Below are 22,775 nucleotides of genomic sequence, written 5' to 3' on the forward strand. Positions count from 1 at the left end.
GAACTAAAACACAGAGGTGTATAAGAGGTTCAGGCAAGTACTGGTAATAAAAATAGGGATATAAAACAGTGCTTGGGCACTTAGAGACATTAAGCATAAGGGTTCTGCATGAATGTTGCAGAAGGGAGTTCAAAGAATGTATCTATCTACCACTGAATATGGAAGACCACCTGCTGAGAGATGATACAGAAAGCACTTATGTAGCACATTTTCTGCATCAATCTTTATAGACAAACTTGTCCCCAGGCATCTGCATCTTTCAGTGGAGCTTGAGAAGGAAAGGGGTAGCCAACAGTAAGTTCTAACATGTTACCTAATGAAGCTGGAATTACTAATAGAACCTGGATGTATTAATACCTATGGGGTGGGGGTGTCTTATTAAAGGTTGTTAAAGGAGTTAATTGCAAGGCCTATGTTTATCATTAGTGAAAAATGATGACACACAGGCAAGGTCCTATATGACTATATGAGAAAAAGGCTAATGTTATGCACTTTTTTTTTAAAAAAAGCAGTGAAACTGTAAACTGCTCAGTTTCACTTTAGTTATTTGAAAGATCATGAATACGTCGTTAGTATTTATTGCTAAGGATGTGAAGGACTAGACAATAGCTGAAAGCAGTCAACATGTATTTAACAGGGAAAGTAATCATACTGGATTAACCTAACTGGCTTCTATGGTGAAGTGACTGTTTTCTTATATCAGTTCTTTTCTGACAATATTTGACCTGGACCTCTACTATAGTATAATTAACTGTTCCTCAGTCTATTAAAACTTGACCACTTCCCTTTGATTCCTTATTTGTATGTGCTTTTAAACACAATCATATAGGATTTTGGGGGCTATTGTAACTCCCCTGAGAATGTTACGCTACATATATTGCCACAGATAAATCCTTAAACAGCTTTATTTTTAACTATGTCCAAGTCTGTATTTCAACCAGGTAAGCCAACACTGCTTTTTCTTTATACTCTAACTAGTGGTGTCATGAAGCATTTGTTGACAGTGTCTGCAAATACAGTTTTGGTACTACAATCTAAAATACCACTTACCCATTTATGTGGAGTAGTACTGGGGTCTCCTATTAGTGTAACATTCATTGCTCTAGCAGTCTGCTAGTCCTCTCAATTGCAGTTGGTGTTACTGTCCTGAGAGGACAGCTGTTAAGAAATGAGGAGAGACTTCTGAAGGGCCTGAAGCAGGAAACTTGAGGGACCTGAATTCCCTGAACAGCATGAGCATGGAAAAACATTAACACAGGACTTCAGTGCTGGACATGTCAAGAACTAAAAGGAATTCAGCTTGACAATTTCCACTTCTCTTGAGTGTAGTCTGTTTGGTATGAATTTGCTATTCAACCAAAAAGGAAGACAAGGCAGTATATGTTCCCAACATCTTTCTCCAAGAATCTGTGAGTGGCAGCTGGACATAGAGGGAAATTTGGCAGGCTTCTGTTCCTCTATAATGGATCATTTTGTGAAGGTTGTGTGACTGAATCAGATATCAAATGCCCTGTTTTGCACTGGACAAGAATTCAAAATTACCATGCTAGTCCTTTGGTAATGGGCAGCTCTTCTTGTGAAAATAATTAGCCTTCTGAAGAGATTCAGTTATCTCTGTACCTTGTGTAGTAAGCTCTGGGTTTGGATTCTAGTATGGGGCCCAAAATGTGGGTTCTGTAGTGCCAGAGCACCCTTAGAAGGGGCTCCTACAGCACAGGGTATCATCTGATGCTGTGTATTACACTGGACACCAGACATTGTTTTTCTAAATCTTGCCTATATCATTTGCTAAGCTATTTTAATGATTGAAATGTAAATGACCAGAAGCATGTGTTTAGACATGTGTTTAGATATGGAGAATCTGAAGAGGTTTAAGTCATTACAACCTTTCCTAAAACTAGATCAGCTTGGACTACCAGAAAATCTCCTTTTCCCAGTCCATGAGCATTACGTAGGACTGGCTGCTACCTCTAATGCTTTGCTACAAAGCTTTCTGGGACTGTGAATGTGTAAATGTGTATATTTTGATGGCAAGGCAGTGCTAGATTGAGGATTTCTCAGAATGCATAGTATCTAGAACTATATGCTGAGGTGATATTTGTGATTGTATGTATGAACATGGCAGGGTGAGCCATGTTGTTTTGGGGAGTTACAGGTAAGGAAGTGCTATTGGTGCCTCTCGAGCTTCAGATTTGACAGAGGGAACTGGTTATTTATGCAGACAATATAGGAGCAAACATAGGTCAAATGCAAATAATAAGAGTGTGAACAGTGAGAAAGCAGTTTCTGGGAAATCACTTTTTACATGAAATATGCACAAAACTATCTATAATCTATGCATGCACAAGTATGTATTTTAATTTGATACCTCAGATGCTATTCAAGAGCTGTGTTTCAAAGCAGAGCTTCCCATTACTTCGGTTCAGGCTTCCAGCTCGCTGTATTTCAAACTCTTTCAGCTACTGAGAGTGTCCCACACAGAAACCTCAGCTGTGCTATGTTTTGACTTCTACTTTATAGAAAATACCACTGAAAAGTGTCTCAAGAAGAATTATTTTCTAGGTTTTTTTTTACATACTTTTCCTGTTTTTCTCAATGCATGTGTTTTCAAAGCATCACAAACATTATCATCACCATTGCATGACTGAAAAGTTGTGGTATAAGCATACCCAGGAAACTCCCATGGGCCAATCAGCAAATCACTAAGAAAGCCAGCAATAGGAATCATAAGTCCCTGCATCCAAGTTCTCTAAGTGCCTTGAGTTGTCTAGATTCTCTTCTTAACACTCTCGGCAAATTATTTATAGATGTATTGACACAGTAAGATATAAAAATGTTCTAATTATATCATTCAAATCAAATGAAAATTATGCCCTTAGTTTGCCAGACAATGCTTTGCCAAAGAAGGTTTGCCAGAAATGTTTTGACCGAAGAAAGAGGGAGCATCTGCAGCATCTGCAGATGAGACAGTATAAAATCTCCCAGAGACAAGTCTGACCTGTTTCCAAGGAAGGCTCCAAGGTAAGTGCATGTATTTTGTGAGCTTAAAGAAAGATGACAATGCCCTTGCAATTCCCCGTTCCATTTCTTCTGCCTCTTGCAGCCATTCCCATGAGGGAGTGCCCATGCAAACAAAACTTTTTAATATCATTTTAATGCATGTCTGATCTTCAGCCCATGATTTGTCTCTGTTATTCCATACAGCAATAAGAAACAGTTGCCATTCCTATTTTACAGAGTTGGCCAGTTTCCAAGATACAAGCCTTCTCCAAAGGTAATACCTTGAATAATGCATTCCTAGACTGCAGGAATATTATACAGAAAGTTATAAAGCTGCATGAGTTATTTTCATAAATCTGCTATTTCTGCTGACTTTAGTAAAGACAGGACTGTTGAAAATAGGGAAGATCTGAAAAGTGAAGTAATTTTGAATTTTGAGCCCATAAGGTAATACTTTTACAAGAAAGTACTCTGTTGAAGGTGCATCACTCATAATAAAAGGAACAGAACAAACATGGATTTCATCTGGCTATAGATACATTTATGCAAAGACTTCAAATCTGGGCAGAATTCATAAAATTACTAAAATGTAATAAATATCCAAAAGAATTTCTGTTTATCATTCCAAGGCCTGTGTGGTTTAGACAAGTAAGTCCTACTCATTGGTGGAACTAAGGTAATTTTAAGTTCAAATCAAAGTGGATTTGAGTGGTTGCTTCTAAGAGAGTTTCTGGGAGATTAGCTAGCATTTCACTAGCCTAAGAGCAGGGAGTTTTCTCATTTATATGAATTATATTATTTTTGACATTGATCCATAACCTTGTTTTTCCCACAAGACACATCTGTTGTTGAGCCTTTACTAAAGTGCAGACATGGCCTCTGGAGATGCCGAGATGGCTGTCTTCGGGGAGGCAGCTCCTTATCTCCGAAAGTCAGAGAAGGAGAGAATTGCTGCCCAGAACAAGCCTTTCGATGCCAAAACATCGGTCTTTGTGGCCCATCCTAAAGAATCCTTTGTGAAAGGGACAGTCCAGAGCAAAGAATCAGGGAAGGTCACTGTCAAGACTGAAGGCGGAGAAGTGAGTGAGACAAGGCTGAAAGACACCATTTTATTCTTACTCTCATCTCTTAGCTGACATACGTAGATCTTTTGTTTCTTTTGTAGACCCTGACCGTGAAGGATGATCAGGTCTTTCCCATGAACCCTCCCAAGTATGATAAAATCGAGGACATGGCCATGATGACCCACCTCCATGAACCCGCTGTGCTGTACAACCTCAAAGAGCGTTATGCAGCCTGGATGATCTACGTAAGTACCAGCAGCAGTCTTCCTCTGGGTGGCTGGGAGGAACTGCTCTGCCAGCCTAAGTGGAAACCAACATGCTGTTTCCCTTCCCCACAGACTTACTCGGGTCTCTTCTGTGTCACTGTCAACCCCTACAAGTGGCTGCCGGTGTACAACCCGGAGGTGGTGTTGGCCTACCGAGGCAAGAAGCGCCAGGAGGCCCCTCCACACATCTTCTCCATCTCTGACAATGCCTATCAGTTCATGCTGACTGGTGAGTGCTTTGATTTCTTTTGAATATCTCTTGCAATGATCTATCTGTAGAGAGAAATTCTCTGGAAATATGAGGCAACACTTAAAATACAGCGTGTGATAAGAATGGAAGAATAATGCACTTAACTGTAATGGTATCTTTGAGCTGAGTGTCTGTGTTCCCATTAGAATCAATAAAGACTTGGACCTAATGAAACAGTCTAGAAGGAGGAAATTCATTGGAAAGAAGTTACCTATTTTATGGTGTAGAATTTACTGACTTTAAGGGGATCATACATGTATGCATAAGTTTATGTATCGTATTCACTAAATAATGTCAGCTGTAGACTACGAAGTACAATAACATCACACCTATCCTATAAATGATGTGTATATATTCAATTCAAATTTACAAGTATCAGTGCTAACAAGTAAAACAGTATCTCTGCACTGAACAGGCACATAAGCTTAATAAGATTAGTATGCAAATGGAGTTCATGATGGAAAAGATGACCAGGTGGTTCAAAGTACATGCAGCCCTTAATTATCTATGTAACTCCTATGCTGATCAATGCAACTGTAAATCAGTTGTACCTTGTAGTCAAAAGTAAACTTCAGAAAAAATGTCAAGGAAAATATAAAGCTTTTATGATTGAAACTGAATGGCGTAAAAAAAAATTAAAATCTCATTTTCTTTGTTCCTTCTACCTTTTATTTTCTCTTTCTTATGTGTGTAGTGAAATCAAAGTTGTTCAGGATTTTAGATCTTCTATTCTTTTTAGATCTTCTATTTATTACAATATAGGAAATAGATCCAGAATACAAAAAGGAAAATTTAATCTTCTCTATGTATGATCTTGGTAATAGAGAATTTCTGTATATATAGGGGTAAAAAAAAAAAAAGTCTGTAAGATCGCTCAGGAAAGTTTTAGTTTCAGAAGGATTCACATGTTGTTAGAGCCCAACCTCAATATTTTTGTTACATTTACTTATGTAAATGATATAAGAGTGAAATAGGTAGCCTGATAAGTCAATATCTTGAAAGGCAGAAAGCTACAAAAGCTGTTCTGAAGTGATGTCCTAATTGATCCAGTTGATAACATCTGAAGTAGGAAGGAGTATCAAAAATACCCACTGGAATTACCAGGGCTTTTCACTGTCTTTTGTTTCTGCATTCTCTGGAAGATTTACTTCATATTTTTCCCTTAGTTTCTGAGCTTTTTTTTGTTCATGACCACTACTAAATGTTTTCTTATCTCTGTCTTTTCACAGATCGTGAGAACCAGTCAATTCTGATCACGTATGTACACTGCTCTGATCCCTGTGGGACCTGGTGCCAAGGACTTCCTGTCTAACCACACACTCTCTGCTTCTCTTTGATTGCACAGCGGAGAATCCGGAGCAGGGAAGACTGTGAACACAAAGCGTGTCATCCAGTACTTTGCAACAATTGCAGCGAGTGGGGACAAGAAGAAGACTGATCAGTCAGGCAAAATGCAGGTGAGTCAAGAACAACAGATTGAACATTTAGCATGTAACTGTTGTGTCAACTAAACACTATAACTGAATAATTATCATTCTTCAGGGAACACTTGAAGATCAAATCATCAGCGCCAACCCACTGCTGGAGGCCTTTGGAAATGCCAAGACTGTGAGGAATGACAACTCCTCACGCTTTGTAAGTTGTTGCTTTGCACAAAATCCCTCCTCATTTTAACAGTAGTGATAGGCTAGTGGTATTCTCACATAAGGAGATGAAATGAATGTATTTTGGCTGAAATGCTGCTGCTTCTTCTTTAACAGGGCAAATTCATCAGAATCCACTTTGGTGCCACAGGCAAACTGGCTTCTGCTGACATTGAAACTTGTAAGACACTCTCCTGGCCTGATCCCTTTCCTTCCTAAATTCCCACCTCTAAGTGCAGTCTTCTGCTAACTCTGTCCTACCATCTGCCAGATCTGCTGGAGAAGTCCAGAGTCACTTTCCAGCTCAAGGCAGAAAGAAGCTATCACATATTCTATCAGATCACCTCTAACAAGAAGCCAGAGCTAATTGGTAGGAAGATCAGTAGTATTTTGAAGGAATTTCAACTAGCAATAGTCATCTGGAAAGCTAAAGTAAGCCCATTTTCCCCTCTTTTATTGCTTTCAGACATGCTCCTCATTACCACCAACCCTTATGATTTCCAGTTTGTGAGTCAAGGTGAAATCACTGTTCCCAGCATTAATGACCAGGAGGAGCTTATGGCTACAGACGTAAGTAACTTACCAAACAGGTCATGACTCATAGTGGATATGAGTCTTGGTACTCATATGTTTACTTACTGTTTCTGTTGCCAGAGTGCCATTGACATCCTGGGCTTCAGTGCTGATGAAAAGACAGCTATCTACAAGCTGACAGGGGCTGTCATGCACTATGGCAATCTGAAGTTCAAGCAAAGACAGCGTGAGGAGCAGGCAGAGCCAGATGGCACAGAAGGTATCAGCAAATTCAGCAGACTCTCAAAAGAGATTCGTTGTCATCAAATGAAGGACTTTAGGCAGATTTCAGGCTTTAAGCATCTGTAAACTAAAGAAAAAATATTTGTCTAGTGGCTAGATAGCTGTTAAGACATGTATCTCATTCAGTGATGCCTGTAATTTTATTCTGTTACTACTTAATAATGAAGAGATCTGGTGTACCCTGCCGGGAAGTCAGGAAGCATGGATGTCAATTCCTGTAACATTATTACAGTAATCAGCATTTTTATTAAGATTAAAATTTTATTATTAACATTATTAGTAACAATATTAACACAGTAATATTATTAGTCACAGTTTATTTGGAATACACCTTGTAATCTGCTGTATAGTGGAATAACTTGTTGTAAAGAATCTGCTGTATAGTGGAATATAGTACTGTAAATTGTCTCAGTCCTTACAGAGTAGGAGACTATGCTCCTGCGCACCCTCACCTAATAGGGGAAACTTCGATTTGAGATGTGTATTTGATTAGTCTCTGCTACAGCAGTAAGTACAATCCAGGTCTCCAGCTCTGAGCAATGACCCTTTTGGTATAAGACTAAAAAGAAAGTGTGAAGTCCCATAATTATGCCTGAAAAAGAAAGAAAGTAATGAGTTCTCTTAGAGAACATTTGTACAAACCAAAGCTCAGGAGGTGTTGCAGACTGAATCCTGAAGCCACAAAGAAATTAGCTTTGTTGCTTTGACTCAGATATTTTGTGCAGCTCTGTAACAGTGAATATTTCCTGTTGCTTTTGAGACAGTCACTCAAGTACAAAATTTTAGGAATTGCCAATATTTATTTCTGTCTCTTTTCTGGTATTTAGTGGCTGACAAGGCTGCCTACCTGATGGGTCTGAACTCAGCTGACCTGCTGAAGGCTCTTTGCTACCCCCGAGTCAAAGTTGGGAATGAATATGTGACCAAGGGTCAAACCGTGCAGCAGGTAAGAAAAATGTGGTAACCTGGAACATGCTTTGATGGTTCCCATTGATTCTCCTTTATTGTATATAGTTATATACAACTCCAAACCTTTCTCCTTGCTTTAGGTGAACAATGCAGTTGGTGCCCTGGCAAAAGCCGTCTATGAGAAGATGTTCTTGTGGATGGTTGTTCGTATCAACCAACAGCTGGATACAAAGCAACCCAGACAGTACTTCATTGGTGTCCTGGACATTGCTGGCTTTGAGATCTTTGATGTAAGGAAAATAATTTTCCCAATATTTTCATTGATGTTATAATTGAGAATAAAGGAAATTTTGAGATATATTTTTAGTAGCAATTAGTATCTTCCTACACTTATTTGCAGGGCTTTCAGAATCTAGTTTTTACCCCCCTCCCCCCTAAAAAGAAATCATAATAGAAAACTAGTTTCCTAACCACCTCTCTTTTCAAAATGCAAAGACTATCGTAGAGAGATAACATAGGAAAACTACTAAGGAAGAAGCCTTGTATTTAAAGTATGACCCATGGTGAATTAGGATTACACAAGAACACACCTGGCTACTATTACTAACACTTAAAAACTCTTCATGTGTTTTTTCTTTATGTCCTGCAGTTCAACAGCTTTGAGCAGCTGTGCATCAACTTCACCAATGAGAAACTGCAACAGTTCTTCAACCACCATATGTTCGTGCTGGAGCAGGAGGAGTACAAGAAGGAAGGAATTGAATGGACATTCATTGACTTTGGGATGGACCTGGCTGCCTGCATTGAGCTCATTGAAAAGGTATCCATCCTGTTCAAGTCTATTATATGTTGGATTTTCTGCTCTTGGCAAAAGACATATTGAAGAAGCATGTGAGAATATTCTAGCTTTTTTCAGATCTGTACTGTATGAAAATGGCAACAGGACGGAAGTGTTTTTGGAGATGATACTCAGATATCAAGATTTTGGTGAGAGCATTAATTTCCAGATTACAAACTGATGTTATGTAAAAGACTGCCATGTTCTGTAAGTACCTATCAGTACAGAGGTTTTATGGAGAGAACTGTATTTCACAATGATGTATTTGCAATTTTTTCATTGGCAAAGGCATTTACATAAGTTTGAATAATACTGCAACAATGAAAAAAGTAGAGTCTTAGTTAACTTTCTTCAACTTAGTGTTGTAAAACACATGAGAACAGCTTTCTCTCTGACTCCAGCAACTTTCCAGTCTTTCTCCTTTCTAATCTCTTTCTCCTTCTTGTTGTAATGTCTTACAGCCCATGGGCATCTTTTCCATCCTGGAAGAGGAGTGCATGTTCCCCAAGGCAACTGACACCTCTTTCAAGAACAAACTCTATGACCAGCACCTGGGCAAGTCCAGCAACTTCCAGAAGCCAAAGCCTGCCAAAGGCAAGGTTGAGGCTCACTTTTCCCTGGTGCACTATGCTGGCACAGTGGACTACAACATCACTGGCTGGCTTGAGAAGAACAAAGACCCTCTGAATGAAACAGTCATTGGGTTGTACCAGAAGTCATCTCTGAAGACACTAGCCTTACTCTTTGCTAGCTATGGTGGAGCAGATGCAGGTCAGCTTTGTGAAAATTGTACTATCAGTGTAGGACAATGTTGAAACCGAATTAAAACAGTGAATGCTGAACTGCTTTTTTTCTTTTCTTCCATTTGCAGAGGGTGGTGGTGGTGGCAAGAAGGGTGGCAAGAAGAAAGGTTCATCTTTCCAGACTGTCTCAGCACTTTTCCGGGTACAGTAATGCTTTTTTTCTCTTTGTAAGATGAAGGAAGGAGGGGATGTAATATTAAATTTTATAGGGAATAAGGTAACATTTTGTATTGCTGTAACAGTAATAAAATTCCACATCAGCTTTTCCAGGGTCAGTTTTATATTGCTAACGTGTCATATTCAAAAACAAGCATTCAGTCTTCAAAGATTATAAAAATGAAATAATTTGTTTGGTTTGGTTTTTGTTTGGAGAGGATATTATTCAGATCTTTATATTTGGGTTAGACTAGAACTATAATTTTAGCATTCCTGCATTTTGGGGAGGTTGGTATGTTAGGGAATTGGTAATCCTGTTACAAACATTCTCCAAGGAGGTATTCTTCTTACCTGAAAAAAAAAACCAACCCTACTTTTTAAACTCAAGAAGATCAACTTTAAATAGCAGAATTTAAAAACCCTAAAGTTAATTACACTGTGGGAAAATGTGAAATCGTATATGTTCCTCCTGGATCAGTAGTAGTATTTCAGTCTTTAAAAACGGTGTTTAATATCTTCAAATAAATATTTGATTTCAGGGGCTTTATCTGTGTTGTGAAACCCAGCTAATATTGAGATATCGTAAAGTCATCAGCATGGGGTTCACGCATCAAATGCTGGACATAGGCCACTCACATTACTAATTGGTCCCTCTAGGAGAACTTAAACAAACTGATGACCAACCTACGGAGCACTCATCCTCATTTTGTGCGTTGCATCATCCCAAATGAAACAAAAACACCTGGTAAGATGCTTAAGCAGAAAGAGAACTTGCTCTGATACAGCCATTCCCCTCTGCACTGGAAATTGGTGTTTATTTATGGTCTGTATTGCTAGGTGCCATGGAACATGAACTGGTACTTCACCAGCTGCGCTGTAATGGTGTGCTGGAAGGCATCAGGATTTGCAGGAAAGGTTTCCCCAGCAGAGTGCTCTATGCTGACTTCAAACAGAGGTAAGAGGGCTGCACTTCTCAGCATCATTAAAAGTAACTCAGGTTCATTCATATGGCTTCATTCAGGCTGCACCCTGTTGTCAAAAATAATAGATACATATGGGTTTCTGGGGTTCAGTAACTAGTGTGTGTTGGGTAGGAAAGAATATCCTTTACTTCTTTCTCTTTTGGTAGATACAAGGTGCTTAATGCCAGTGCAATCCCAGAGGGACAGTTCATTGACAGCAAGAAGGCTTCTGAGAAGCTTCTTGCATCAATTGATGTGGACCATACCCAGTACAAATTTGGTCACACCAAGGTACAAACCTTTCTTGAGTCATTCACTGCATCTCTTTGCTCTGCTGTACTGGCCAGTGATGTGCAGCAACATTCCCTTTCTCAAGGTGTTCTTCAAAGCTGGGCTGCTGGGACTCCTGGAGGAGATGAGGGATGAGAAGCTGGCACAGCTCATCACCCGCACACAAGCTGTGTGCAGGGGCTACCTGAGTAGAGTGGCATACCAGAGAATGGTGGAGAGAAGGTACATATTCCTCATCTTCAGTTAAACTCATTGTTTTTTAAACAACTGTAGTTGGAGGAAAGTGTTAACACTCATCCTACTGAAAATATTCAATGTACATTTATATTCTTCAGGGAGTCCATCTATTCTATCCAGTACAATATTCGTGCATTCATGAATGTGAAGCACTGGTCGTGGATGAAGCTGTTCTTCAAGATCAAGCCCTTGCTGAAGAGTGCAGAATCTGAGAAGGAGATGGCCACTATGAAGGAAGAATTTGAGAAAACCAAGGAAGAGCTTGCAAAGTCTGAGACAAAGAGAAAGGAGCTGGAGGAGAAAATGATCAAACTGACGCAGGAAAAAAATGATCTGCAACTCCAAGTGCAGGCTGTGAGTTTGGCACCATTAATTTATCACTCAGAAGGAGGGTTATGCATTCAGACTGTTAGTTACAAAGCAGAAGGTCAGACTATAGGAGACCAAAAGTCAAATATTTGGCGAATTATCTATCATGTGTGCGTGAACTTGAGGAAACAAGTGTCTGGCAGTGGCATTGTGAGCACTCTGACAGCCAGTAAAAAGAAGCAGAGAGCTCAAAAGGGGAGTCAGTGGTCTTGCCTTCAGAGGAAGGAGGCAGATTCAGCTAGCCAAAATGAAGTACTCAGAGTTTTGCCTGAACCCCCAACTCTGTCTGAGCTGGTGATTCCTTCAGGGGGTATCTCTATTTCACCAGAATATAGAACAATGAGTTAATTTTGGAGTGTAAATGCGAGCCAGAGTTGAAGTGGTACTTGTAAATTCCGGTGCCAAAAAAAGCCATCCACCCTGTGCCTAATAACTAACAGTTATTCATTCAGTGATTGGGAAAGAAAGCTTCAAATTTCTCTTTAGTCTATGTATATATAGACACAGAGTTCCTGTTTCTGAGAAACACTCACAACAACCAAGGGTTTTTTTTCTTCTCTTAGTTGTTATATACACAAGAGCTCTGTATGCTTTAAACTTAATTGGTATGAATCAAGGTCATAAATAGAATTTCTACTGAAATAGAAGTTTTAGTTTTTCTTCAGCGTTTTAGTTTTTTTCATTTCTAATCTGGATTTTCTATGGTAGTTCCAATATAAACAACATCCTGTGGTGGTAAAATGTTAGTATTTAATATTGAGAGGCTGGCTAAAAATGTATTTTTATTAAAGAACATACCTTTCCTCTAACAGCCACCTTCCCATGATGTACTTGTGCTGGGGTCCCCAGCCTGGGTGGCACAATTTAGAACAGGTTAGACTGAAGTTTTTTTTAGCTATAAATACAGTGAGAGTGCATTAGGACAGGATCTCCTCTTCTGCTCTCCTGTTCTCTGCCAACTGATTGCAGAGAAGCAGCCTATATACTGTAGCACAAAAAAAGAAAGGAGTGAAGAAAATCAATTAGCTCAGTGTTAACAAAGCTAGGTATCCATCCTTTAGGGGGATATTCTACTGAAGTAGCTTAACTGCAACAGTCCTAAGGAATCAAACAGTAAACATGACAATACGGAGAGACTGGCTCTTGGTGAAGTGGCAAAGGCAGTATTATTTTAGCTCAAAAGTGGGGAGTTGAAAACAGTCATGGATTGCTTTTAGTTGAAAGGAATATTCTTTTAGCAGATACTTCATAGCCAGACCCCTCAATTTTAAATATTAATAATTTTACCACCACAGTCCTATGAACCTTGTAGGCATACAGCACTTCACAAATAAAATATTGCTTTAAATGTACACAAAAGTATTTGATATTCAAATGTCACTTTGCAAACTCATCTTAAAGTACACATTAAATTTCTTAAATTACCAACTAAAATCAGAACACTGTACTTAATTACCTGTTTATTTGAAAATTGCTATAGAAAAGGGAAAATTTGTGTTACTTGTTTGCCTTAGTATATCCCACTGGACTTTCTTATAAGATTTGTGTGTCACATTCATTTGGGACAAAACAAATTCATTATACCAAAAGCCCACCAAAGAGTAAGATGATGTGGTGATCAGCTGAAAGCCACATATGCCACTCCAGACACAATATGAAAGGATAACAAACAGCTGACTGACAAGAGTAAGAGCCACTTGCACAAGCAGCAATTATAATACATGTAGAGACAGAAAACTTTTTTCATTGAATTACCATTGATACTACCGGCGCCTTTACTCCCAGCATAATAAAGGGTTCAGAAGGATTCAGTTACAAAAACATACTGAATACTATGTTTGTGAAGAGAAATGTCTTCAAACACTTCTCTTTTATGTAAATGAGAAATTCTCACACCCACCACATTAGTGAGTAATTTTTAGGAGAGAGAAAAAAAGTTTCCGAAACAAAATTGTTTCCAACTGAGAAGCATTCCAGAAGTAAGCAAAAAGCAAGTTTAAAGTTGTTTGAGGAGAGGTCAACTTCAGATCACATTTTAACACACATTAAAAAGTTCAGAAAACAAACCAAGAACACATGTGTCGCCTCACTAGGAAGCAGATAGTTTGGCTGATGCTGAGGAAAGATGCGACCAACTCATCAAAACCAAAATCCAGTTGGAAGCAAAAGTTAAAGAGGTGACTGAAAGGGCTGAGGATGAAGAGGAAATAAATGCTGAGCTGACAGCCAAGAAGCGGAAACTGGAGGATGAATGCTCGGAGTTGAAGAAAGATATTGATGACCTTGAGTTAACACTGGCCAAGGTTGAAAAGGAAAAACATGCCACTGAAAACAAGGTATGAGGCAGAAGTTGTCACTGTCACTCCAGAAAAGACATTTTGTTATACACGATTAACTTACTCCCTTCTTCTCAAAGGTGAAAAACCTCACAGAAGAAATGGCAGCTCTGGATGAGACCATCGCCAAGCTGACAAAAGAGAAGAAGGCCTTTCAGGAGTCCCATCAGCAGACACTGGATGACCTGCAGGCAGAAGAGGACAAAGTCAATACACTGACCAAAGCAAAAATCAAGCTGGAGCAGCAAGTGGATGACGTAAGCACACAAGCATACAGCAAGAACAGAACAGGTATGGAGTTAGAACTGTCTGGTTCATTGGTGGTCTTGTTCATTTTAGCTTGAAGGGTCCCTGGAGCAAGAGAAAAAATTGCGCATGGACCTTGAGAGAGCCAAGAGGAAACTTGAAGGAGACCTGAAGATGGCCCAAGACAGCATCATGGATTTGGAAAATGATAAGCAGCAACTGGATGAGAAACTGAAGAAGTAAGTGTGGTGTGGAGCACCTGAGTGCTGGGCTGTTGTGCTTGTCTTTTTTTTCTTTTAGTTCTAACATGGTTTTCTTTGCTCAAAGGAAAGACTTTGAAATCAGCCAGATCCAGAGTAGAATCGAGGACGAGCAAACCCTGGGCATGCAATTACAGAAGAAGATCAAGGAGCTGCAGGCAAGTCTCTGTTCTTTCTCCTCTGTCATGGTTTAAGCCCAGCCTGTAACCCAGAATCACGCAGCTGCTCACTCACTTCTGCCCTTTTTCTCCTCCCTGTTCCTGGAGGGATGGGGGGGGGTTAGAATCGAAAGAATGTAAATCCCATGGGTTGACATAGGAACAGTCCACTAACTAAGTTATGACACAAAACCACTACTGCTACCACCAGTAATAATAGCAATAAGAAAAACAACAAGGGGAGAAAATAAAATTGCTCAGCACCCACCAACCAATACCCATCCCGACCCAAGTAGCAATCTAGAACTTCCAGGTAACTCACCCACTTTATATACAGGGCATGATGTGCCATGGTATGGAATGCCTTTGGCTAGTTTGGGGCAGGTGTCCTATCTCTGCTTCATCCCAGCTTCCCATGCCCCTCCTCTCTGGCAGAGCATGAGACTGAAAAAGTCCTTGATCAGAGTAAACATTACTTCGCAACAACTAAAAACATTGGTGTTACCAGGATTGTTCTCAGGCTAAAGCTGAAAATGCAGCACTGCACCAGATACAAAGGAGGAGAAAAATAACTGTTACAGCTGAACCCAGGACACCATCCCACACCCATCCTCAGGTCAGGTAGAAGAAGGCCATGGGTGTGAATGGTCCCTGATGTTCTCCAGGCTCGTACTGAGGAACTGGAGGAAGAAATTGAGGCAGAGCGAACCTCTCGGGCAAAAGCAGAGAAGCATCGGTCTGACCTCTCGAGGGAGCTGGAGGAGATCAGCGAGCGCCTGGAAGAAGCAGGAGGGGCTACAGCAGCTCAGATGGATATAAACAAGAAGCGTGAAGCCGAGTTCCAGAAGATGCGTCGTGACCTCGAAGAGGCCACGCTGCAGCATGAAGCAACGGCTGCTGCCCTGCGGAAGAAGCATGCAGACAGCACCGCTGAGCTTGGGGAGCAGGTCGACAACCTGCAGCGAGTGAAGCAGAAGCTGGAGAAGGAGAAGAGTGAGCTGAAGATGGAGATCGATGACTTGTCCAGTAACATGGAGTCTGTCTCCAAGGCCAAGGTACAGAGCATCTTTCAGGTTACTGCCCTATGGTACATGACCTGATAGACGATTTTGAAACTTCTGTCTACATTTTTCTTTCACAGACAGTTGTGTTGTTTTCACCATGAGAACAGATTCGGGAACTTATTGTTAGTTGTTTTTCATTAAATGTATTTGACTCACAGGCAAACCTGGAGAAGACATGTCGCACTCTGGAAGACCAGCTAAGTGAGATTAAGTCAAAAGAAGAAGAGCAACAGCGCATGATCAATGACCTCAACAGTCAGAGAGCTCGCCTTCAGACAGAAGCAGGTAACACCCCTCCCTCTCCCTGGAATGGGAGAACCTGCAATTGATGATGACAAGAAAAAGAGTAGTGTTTTACTCAAATTGGTGTATACTTTGTAAGCTGGTATACGTGATTTGAAGTCACATAGGTTTAGAATTGCTTTTTAAGTTACAGTTTCTCTGTAAAATTTGTCAGGTGAATATTCACGCAAGATAGAAGAAAAAGATGGTTTGATATCTCAGCTATCCCGAAGCAAACAGGCGTTTACCCAACAGATCGAGGAACTAAAGAGACGTTTAGATGAAGAAGTAAAGGTAGGAAATATGTTTATATTTCCTGTAGGGGGATTGACTTTGGATTCAGATTCCATTTTCTTTCTGGATCTTTCCTACACTCACATAAAATCAGAATATTTTAGCCACGTGGTTTCAATATGGGAGCTTTCAAACTAGACTAACAATATTGCCACTTTGTCTCTTGTGTGAGAAGAAAAGTTGAGGGTAGTATCACCTCGAATGTGGTTACTGAGACAGGAAAGGACAATATTAGGTCTTTATTCATATTGCAAATGGCATATAAAAAGGTTGAGATATGTCTAAAAAACTTTGCTTCTTAATCTGCTTTTGTAATGGAAGCTGAAAATTTAGGACATATCTAAAAGGATTCAGCAATTCCCAGCCTTAAAATTGTAATTTACATATTACCCATAATCTCTCCTGAGGTAACATTCTAGATTCTGATGAATGAAGCAATAAAAGCTTCTTAGAACATGGAATAGTGTACCTGTCTTCCTTGGACTTTAAGTGTCAGATCCAAAAAATTTTCAACAGTATTCTCTAAGTTACTGCTTTATTATCTCACAAGCAACTAATTCTCCTAATTCCGCTGTCTCTCTACCCAGGCCAAGAATGCGCTGGCCCATGCCTTGCAGTCTGCTCGCCATGACTGTGACTTGCTCCGGGAACAATATGAGGAGGAGCAGGAAGCCAAGGGGGAGCTGCAGCGCGTCCTGTCCAAGGCCAACAGCGAAGTGGCCCAGTGGAGAACCAAATACGAGACAGATGCTATTCAGCGCACAGAGGAGCTGGAGGAGGCAAAGTATGTTGTGGTAGGATGTAAGGAAGCCAATGGGGGGGCTGAAAATCTAAAGAAAATATTGGAAAGAGACACACCAAGATATTCTAAGGAATAAGTCACAGATTTGCTTTGGGGAAGGGTAACAGAGACTGGAATCTTTATCCTGTAAAGGCCTAGTGTTTCAGTAAAGGCAAAAGGTAAGAACAGCATATATGAAGCCCTTCCTTTTCTTTGATGGCAGATTGCAAAATAATTAAGCAAGCTCTTGTGAAAAGCACACTGGTTCCTCTGTGCTAAGTAAGGAACTTTTCTCAGGAAGAAGCTGGCACAGCGCCTGCAGGATGCAGAGGAACATGTTGAAGTTGTCAATGCCAAATGTGCCTCCCTGGAAAAGACAAAGCAAAGGCTGCAGAATGAAGTGGAGGACCTCATGATTGACGTGGAGAGATCAAATGCTGCCTGTGCAGCTCTGGATAAGAAGCAGAAGAATTTTGACAAGGTCTTTTAGACTCCAGACTCGGGGCTCCTGGGCAGAGCATTCCCTCCTCATTGTCACAAGTGTACTGACACCCTGTTTCTCTTCAGATCCTGGCAGAATGGAAGCAGAAGTATGAGGAAACACAGGCTGAGCTGGAAGCCTCCCAGAAGGAGGCCCGCTCTCTCAGCACAGAGCTCTTTAAGATGAAGAATGCCTATGAGGAGTCCTTGGACCACCTGGAAACGCTGAAGCGTGAGAACAAGAACTTGCAGCGTAAGTGCCTGGCCCTCTGCTCCTGGCAGGGCTTTCTCAACACCCACCAGTACCCACTGCTTCACATGGGTCTGTGCCTGCAGGTGGGCAAAGATGCCTGTCACGTTGGTGTGTGAGGGCCCTTTCCATTCTGCTCTGTGCCTGACCATGCCACTGGTCCTTGTTCCCACAGAGGAGATTTCTGACCTCACGGAGCAGATTGCAGAGGGAGGAAAAGCGATTCATGAGCTGGAGAAAATCAAGAAGCAGATTGAGCAGGAGAAATGTGACCTCCAGGCCTCACTAGAGGAAGCTGAGGTACACACATAGCTAATAATCATGTCCAGATTAAACCTATGATAACAGTTATCTGCAGAGATGGCAGGAAAGCAAGCCTACAAGTGAGGCTTGCTCACTTCACTTTTTAAAGTGCTTCATAAAAGATTACTCAGAAAAGAAGCAGTAGTTTAAGTCACTGTTCCTGCTGACTTGTCCAGGCCTCCCTAGAACATGAAGAGGGAAAGATCCTACGCCTCCAGCTTGAGCTCAACCAGGTCAAGTCTGAGATTGACAGGAAGGTAGCAGAGAAAGATGAGGAAATTGACCAGTTGAAGAGAAACCACCTCAGAATTGTGGAGTCCTTGCAGAGCAGCCTGGATGCTGAGATCAGGAGCAGGAATGAAGCCCTGCGTCTGAAGAAGAAGATGGAGGGAGATCTGAATGAAATGGAGATCCAGCTCAGCCATGCCAACCGTGTTGCTGCTGACGCACAAAAGCACCTGAGAAACACACAGGCAGCACTCAAGGTCTGTTCATCAAAGCTACAGGAAGAGATATGACATCTCTGACACTTTTGACACCCAAGCTTGGACTGCCACCTTGTAATTTCTGTTGCCTCTTTTACAGGATACCCAGATTCAATTGGATGATGCTCTGAGGACACAGGAGGACCTGAAGGAGCAGGTGGCCATGGTGGAGCGCAGAGCAAACCTGTTGCAGGCTGAAATTGAGGAGCTACGGGCAGCCTTGGAGCAAACAGAACGGTCCAGGAAAATAGCTGAGCAGGAGCTTTTGGATGCCACTGAACGTGTGCAGCTCCTCCATACCCAGGTCAGGGCATGGTGCAAAACCATTTGTGTTGACACTTATCAAACACAGAAAGGTGCTCTATACCAGATGATAGAGAGAACTGGAATGAGCTGACTATCGCTATCCATAAGGAGACACATGCTCAATGCCCATCATTTAAGGCCACCACTGACATTTTGTAAACAACAGTTTTTTCAAAGATTTTGAATTGCAGGGTTGAAGAGCAGAGACTTGGCTGGTGCTGTGAGTTTGGCATTGCAGACCTCAGATTACAAGTCTTGCCATATCTCTTTGCACAGAACACCAGTTTGATCAACACCAAGAAGAAGCTGGAAACAGACATTGCCCAAATTCAGGGTGAGATGGAAGATGCCATCCAGGAAGCCCGCAATGCTGAAGAGAAGGCCAAGAAGGCCATCACAGATGTGAGTAGGGGCTCCTTTTATTGCTCAAAAATAAGTGCTATCTCCCAAAAATGTCTCCAAACCCAAAACGCCATTGGCCCATTGCTCTCCTCAGGCAGCCATGATGGCAGAAGAGCTGAAGAAGGAGCAGGACACCAGCGCCCACCTGGAGAGGATGAAGAAGAACCTGGACCAGACAGTGAAGGACCTGCAGCTCCGTCTGGATGAGGCTGAGCAGTTGGCACTGAAGGGAGGCAAGAAGCAAATCCAGAAGCTGGAGGCCAGAGTGCGTAGGGCTGGTGTTTGTGCAAGAGTGAGCATGTCCCTTGGAGAGATAGCAGGGAAGCTGCAAAGATGGGCTTGTGATTGCAGGTGCGGGAGCTGGAAGGGGAGGTTGATGCTGAGCAGAAGCGCAGTGCTGAAGTCGTGAAGGGTATGCGCAAATATGAGAGAAGGGTGAAGGAGCTGACCTACCAGGTAAGGCAGGTGGTGTCCTTAGGCTCATACACACTCTCTCTGACAAGGGTAATTGCCAAGACATGTGGGGAAACCAATTCACTCTCCTGTTTTCCAAACCTTTTAGTCTGAAGAAGACCGGAAGAATATTCTGAGGCTCCAGGATCTGGTGGACAAGCTTCAAATGAAGGTGAAATCCTACAAGAGACAAGCTGAAGAGGCTGTAAGTATTGTGTGTGGTGGTAACTGACATCTCTTTCTGAGGAGACACACAAATATAAGAAATTAATATTTGTTTATTTGCAAAGCATAGAATCTGGTGAACAATGATGAGCTGGAAATGCAAGGAAAGAAATGTCGATCATCACAGAATAGTTTAATGTATACCTACAAGAAATTCCTCCATGTAAAGCTTGTAAGGAGTGGTTACCCATGAGAAATTTAATGACTCTAGGAACAGAATCCTGAGTATGGTTGTCATTGCTTTCTTTTGGTCACTCTCCTGTCAGGGACGATCTAAAGTGATGTCCTGCAATCTTTTGTACAAGACAAGAGATTGGGAGATGCAGCTCACAACCAGCCTATGAACTGATAAATTTTTGCAAGTTCTTTCCTGCATTGCCCAGTATAGACAGGTTTTGCTGTTTTATGATAAGTGAATGATTTGTGAAAGGGACATGACTGGGTTCTGACTCATCTCCTCTACGTTCTTCACCTTATTTCTGAGAGTGCAGACCTAGAACAATGAGCCAGAAGAGGAGACAAAGATGTTTAGCTCATCTGATGAACTGGAAATAAGTTTCTATTTCTTCTGCAAAGCAACTGTCTTCATAAGACAAACCTATGATATCTGTGACTTGAGACAATGTCTAGAAGAGGAGGGTTGATTATGCATGGTATTGTATCGGTTTGGAAGAAGAAACAGGCAGTTACCTGACAGTGCTGTCATAGCAGGCATGGAGAAAGAATGAGAAGCTACACTTACCTAGTGGGGAGTAGCAGGAGGGAGCAGGTACTTTCTCTCAGAGGACAATATAAACTCCCATCTGGGGAGTATACATGTTGTTTCATGGTGCTGCTGCTCTTTCTTAGCCCTAATGTTTGAGTGACGAGAGTAACAAACTGAAGCCCAAACAGATTTTCTCGGCAGCTAAAATCAGAAACTGATGTGCTGTCCACCCTACTTTGCACTTTCTGGAAGACAGAACTGGGACAATTCAACAACTGTTTTGGTTGGTTTGGATGAAATAATTTAAGCAAGGGAGAATGAGGAAATCTGTGTGAGGCTTTACGTGTAAGCAGTGTGGATGGGGAATGGAGATTTGTGCCTTCCCTCATCAGAGACCTGCAGTCCCACAAGGCTGAGGTGTAGAAGGAGTGAAATCCCTGCCCTGGGCTCCTCACCACCAACTCCCTCTCCCCACACAGGAGGAGCTGTCCAATGTCAACCTCTCCAAGTTCCGCAAGATCCAGCATGAGCTGGAGGAAGCCGAGGAACGGGCTGACATTGCAGAGTCCCAGGTCAACAAGCTCCGAGTGAAGACCCGGGAGGTATTTCACATCAAGAAGATAGGAGAGGAAGAGTGAGGCTGTCATGAGGCAGCAAAGTGACCTGGGGGCTGCACAAAATGTGAACCTCTCGGTTGCTTTCTTCTGCAATGAGTCTTTGTACCCACCCTAATGTCTAGAGAATAAAGACTGTAGATTCCCCTGCATGCACACTATAAATGGGTGCCGCCTTTGTTTTCGTTTCTTTTTTTTTTTCTGATGAAGCTTGGGATACTGCATTGCCGAACAAGTTATCTCACTTTTACTGGCTTGGGGAAGGGAAAAGCTAATGCAAACTCTGCATTAAGAACCCACAGACTCAGAGGCTGTCCATTCCTGTGGAGGCTACTGGTAGTCCAGTCTGTTCCATCTCGACCAGCTCCTTGTCCTGCTCCGGCCCTCATGTACCCATAATGCCTCTCCCATTGTCCTTTCATCACAGCTTACTTCCCATGTGAGAGGCAAGAGAGGTTGGTCCCTTTCCTTTTTCCTTTCCCAGCTATTGTCTGTGATCCTGGCAGCCACAAACGCTAAACATCAGTTATCAGCAGTTTCAGTGCAGTGCACCATGAACAACCTTGGCAGACAGGAGTTTTGGCACACAGAGCACTGTCAGGAAACACTGAGTGCCCTTAAGTTGTGCCACTCTCTTACCTGAAGATCCCCTCAGCTGCTTCCACCCCTGCTCCTGGTGGAAAGACTTCCCCTTCAGGCACTGCATGGCACCAGCATCCTTCTCAAGACATCACCTCTATTTCTTTCTCATATACCGTACCTTGCTTCTGGCCTACCTACTGCCTAAAGAGGCAATATATTCTGGAGAAGAAGGGAAGGGGGGAAATGTTAAGCACTTTTTCCTTAATTCAGATCATGGTCTGAACAGCAGAGGCATAGTGGGCATGTGCAGCTGTGGTGTCTCATATGCTCTACCAGCCATCTCAACTGGATTATTCTGATGCATTAAGCCTCGCCTCTAGTTTGGGTGAAGGACACATGCACAATGTCAAGTTATGTTGTAGACAAGCTCACCAAATGTCTGCCTAAGATGATGTGTTCATAGAACCCACAGTTCTCTGCTTCCAAATAACTTCTGTCCCTTCTTTTCAGGGAGACCACGCTGCCTTGGAGGATTTTCTCAGGAGCCTCACAGCCTTCATGGCTGTGTCTACAGTGCATCAACCACAGGTTACCAGTATCTGAGGGATGTTTAGTTAATTTGGAAATCCTTTTGGCCATATCAACTTACAGATTTGCATCCACTGCTGCATCTCTGCCTGTCTGAAGTGCTCATTGCCAGGCACCCCCAGGTGACTCCAGGCTGCAGGAGCTCTTGATGCAGACCAGTGTGGAGGGAATGAGAAACACTTTAAACAGCAACTGAGGAGTGAAGCACAGCTGGTACTAAAAGGAAAGAAGAAGCAGACTCAGGAGCAGAGGCCAAGGTATGTATTGATGTTGAAAACTTGTGACAGCCCACAGCTTGGCACCTCTTCTGCAACCATGCAAAGTACTAGTGTTCTGAGCAGAGGTGGGTCCTTCAT

General features: G+C 41.9%; 1 protein-coding gene across 1 annotated transcript; it reads left to right on the forward strand.

Annotated features, from left to right (window-relative positions):
- Positions 1-3,872: 3,872 nt before the first annotated feature.
- LOC101879102 (myosin heavy chain, skeletal muscle, adult-like) lies at positions 3,873-21,410 on the forward strand. Its single transcript, XM_034067702.1, has 38 exons — positions 3,873-4,079; positions 4,166-4,309; positions 4,403-4,559; positions 5,810-5,837; positions 5,926-6,037; positions 6,123-6,215; positions 6,341-6,404; positions 6,495-6,593; positions 6,690-6,793; positions 6,878-7,016; positions 7,867-7,985; positions 8,089-8,238; positions 8,598-8,768; positions 9,248-9,557; positions 9,658-9,731; positions 10,403-10,490; positions 10,583-10,700; positions 10,875-10,998; positions 11,084-11,220; positions 11,334-11,589; positions 13,698-13,940; positions 14,021-14,197; positions 14,280-14,425; positions 14,514-14,604; positions 15,270-15,659; positions 15,827-15,953; positions 16,126-16,244; positions 16,832-17,028; positions 17,323-17,506; positions 17,593-17,758; positions 17,931-18,055; positions 18,235-18,543; positions 18,644-18,847; positions 19,126-19,251; positions 19,346-19,516; positions 19,603-19,707; positions 19,814-19,909; positions 21,115-21,410. Exons 1-38 carry the CDS (start codon positions 3,873-3,875, stop codon positions 21,271-21,273), a joined length of 5,829 nt encoding a protein of 1,942 aa, XP_033923593.1. The 3' UTR covers positions 21,274-21,410.
- The last annotated feature ends 1,365 nt before the right edge of the window (positions 21,411-22,775 follow it).

Source organism: Melopsittacus undulatus, chromosome 11 (genome assembly GCF_012275295.1).
Source record: "Melopsittacus undulatus isolate bMelUnd1 chromosome 11, bMelUnd1.mat.Z, whole genome shotgun sequence".
NCBI classification, from domain to species: domain Eukaryota; kingdom Metazoa; phylum Chordata; class Aves; order Psittaciformes; family Psittaculidae; genus Melopsittacus; species Melopsittacus undulatus.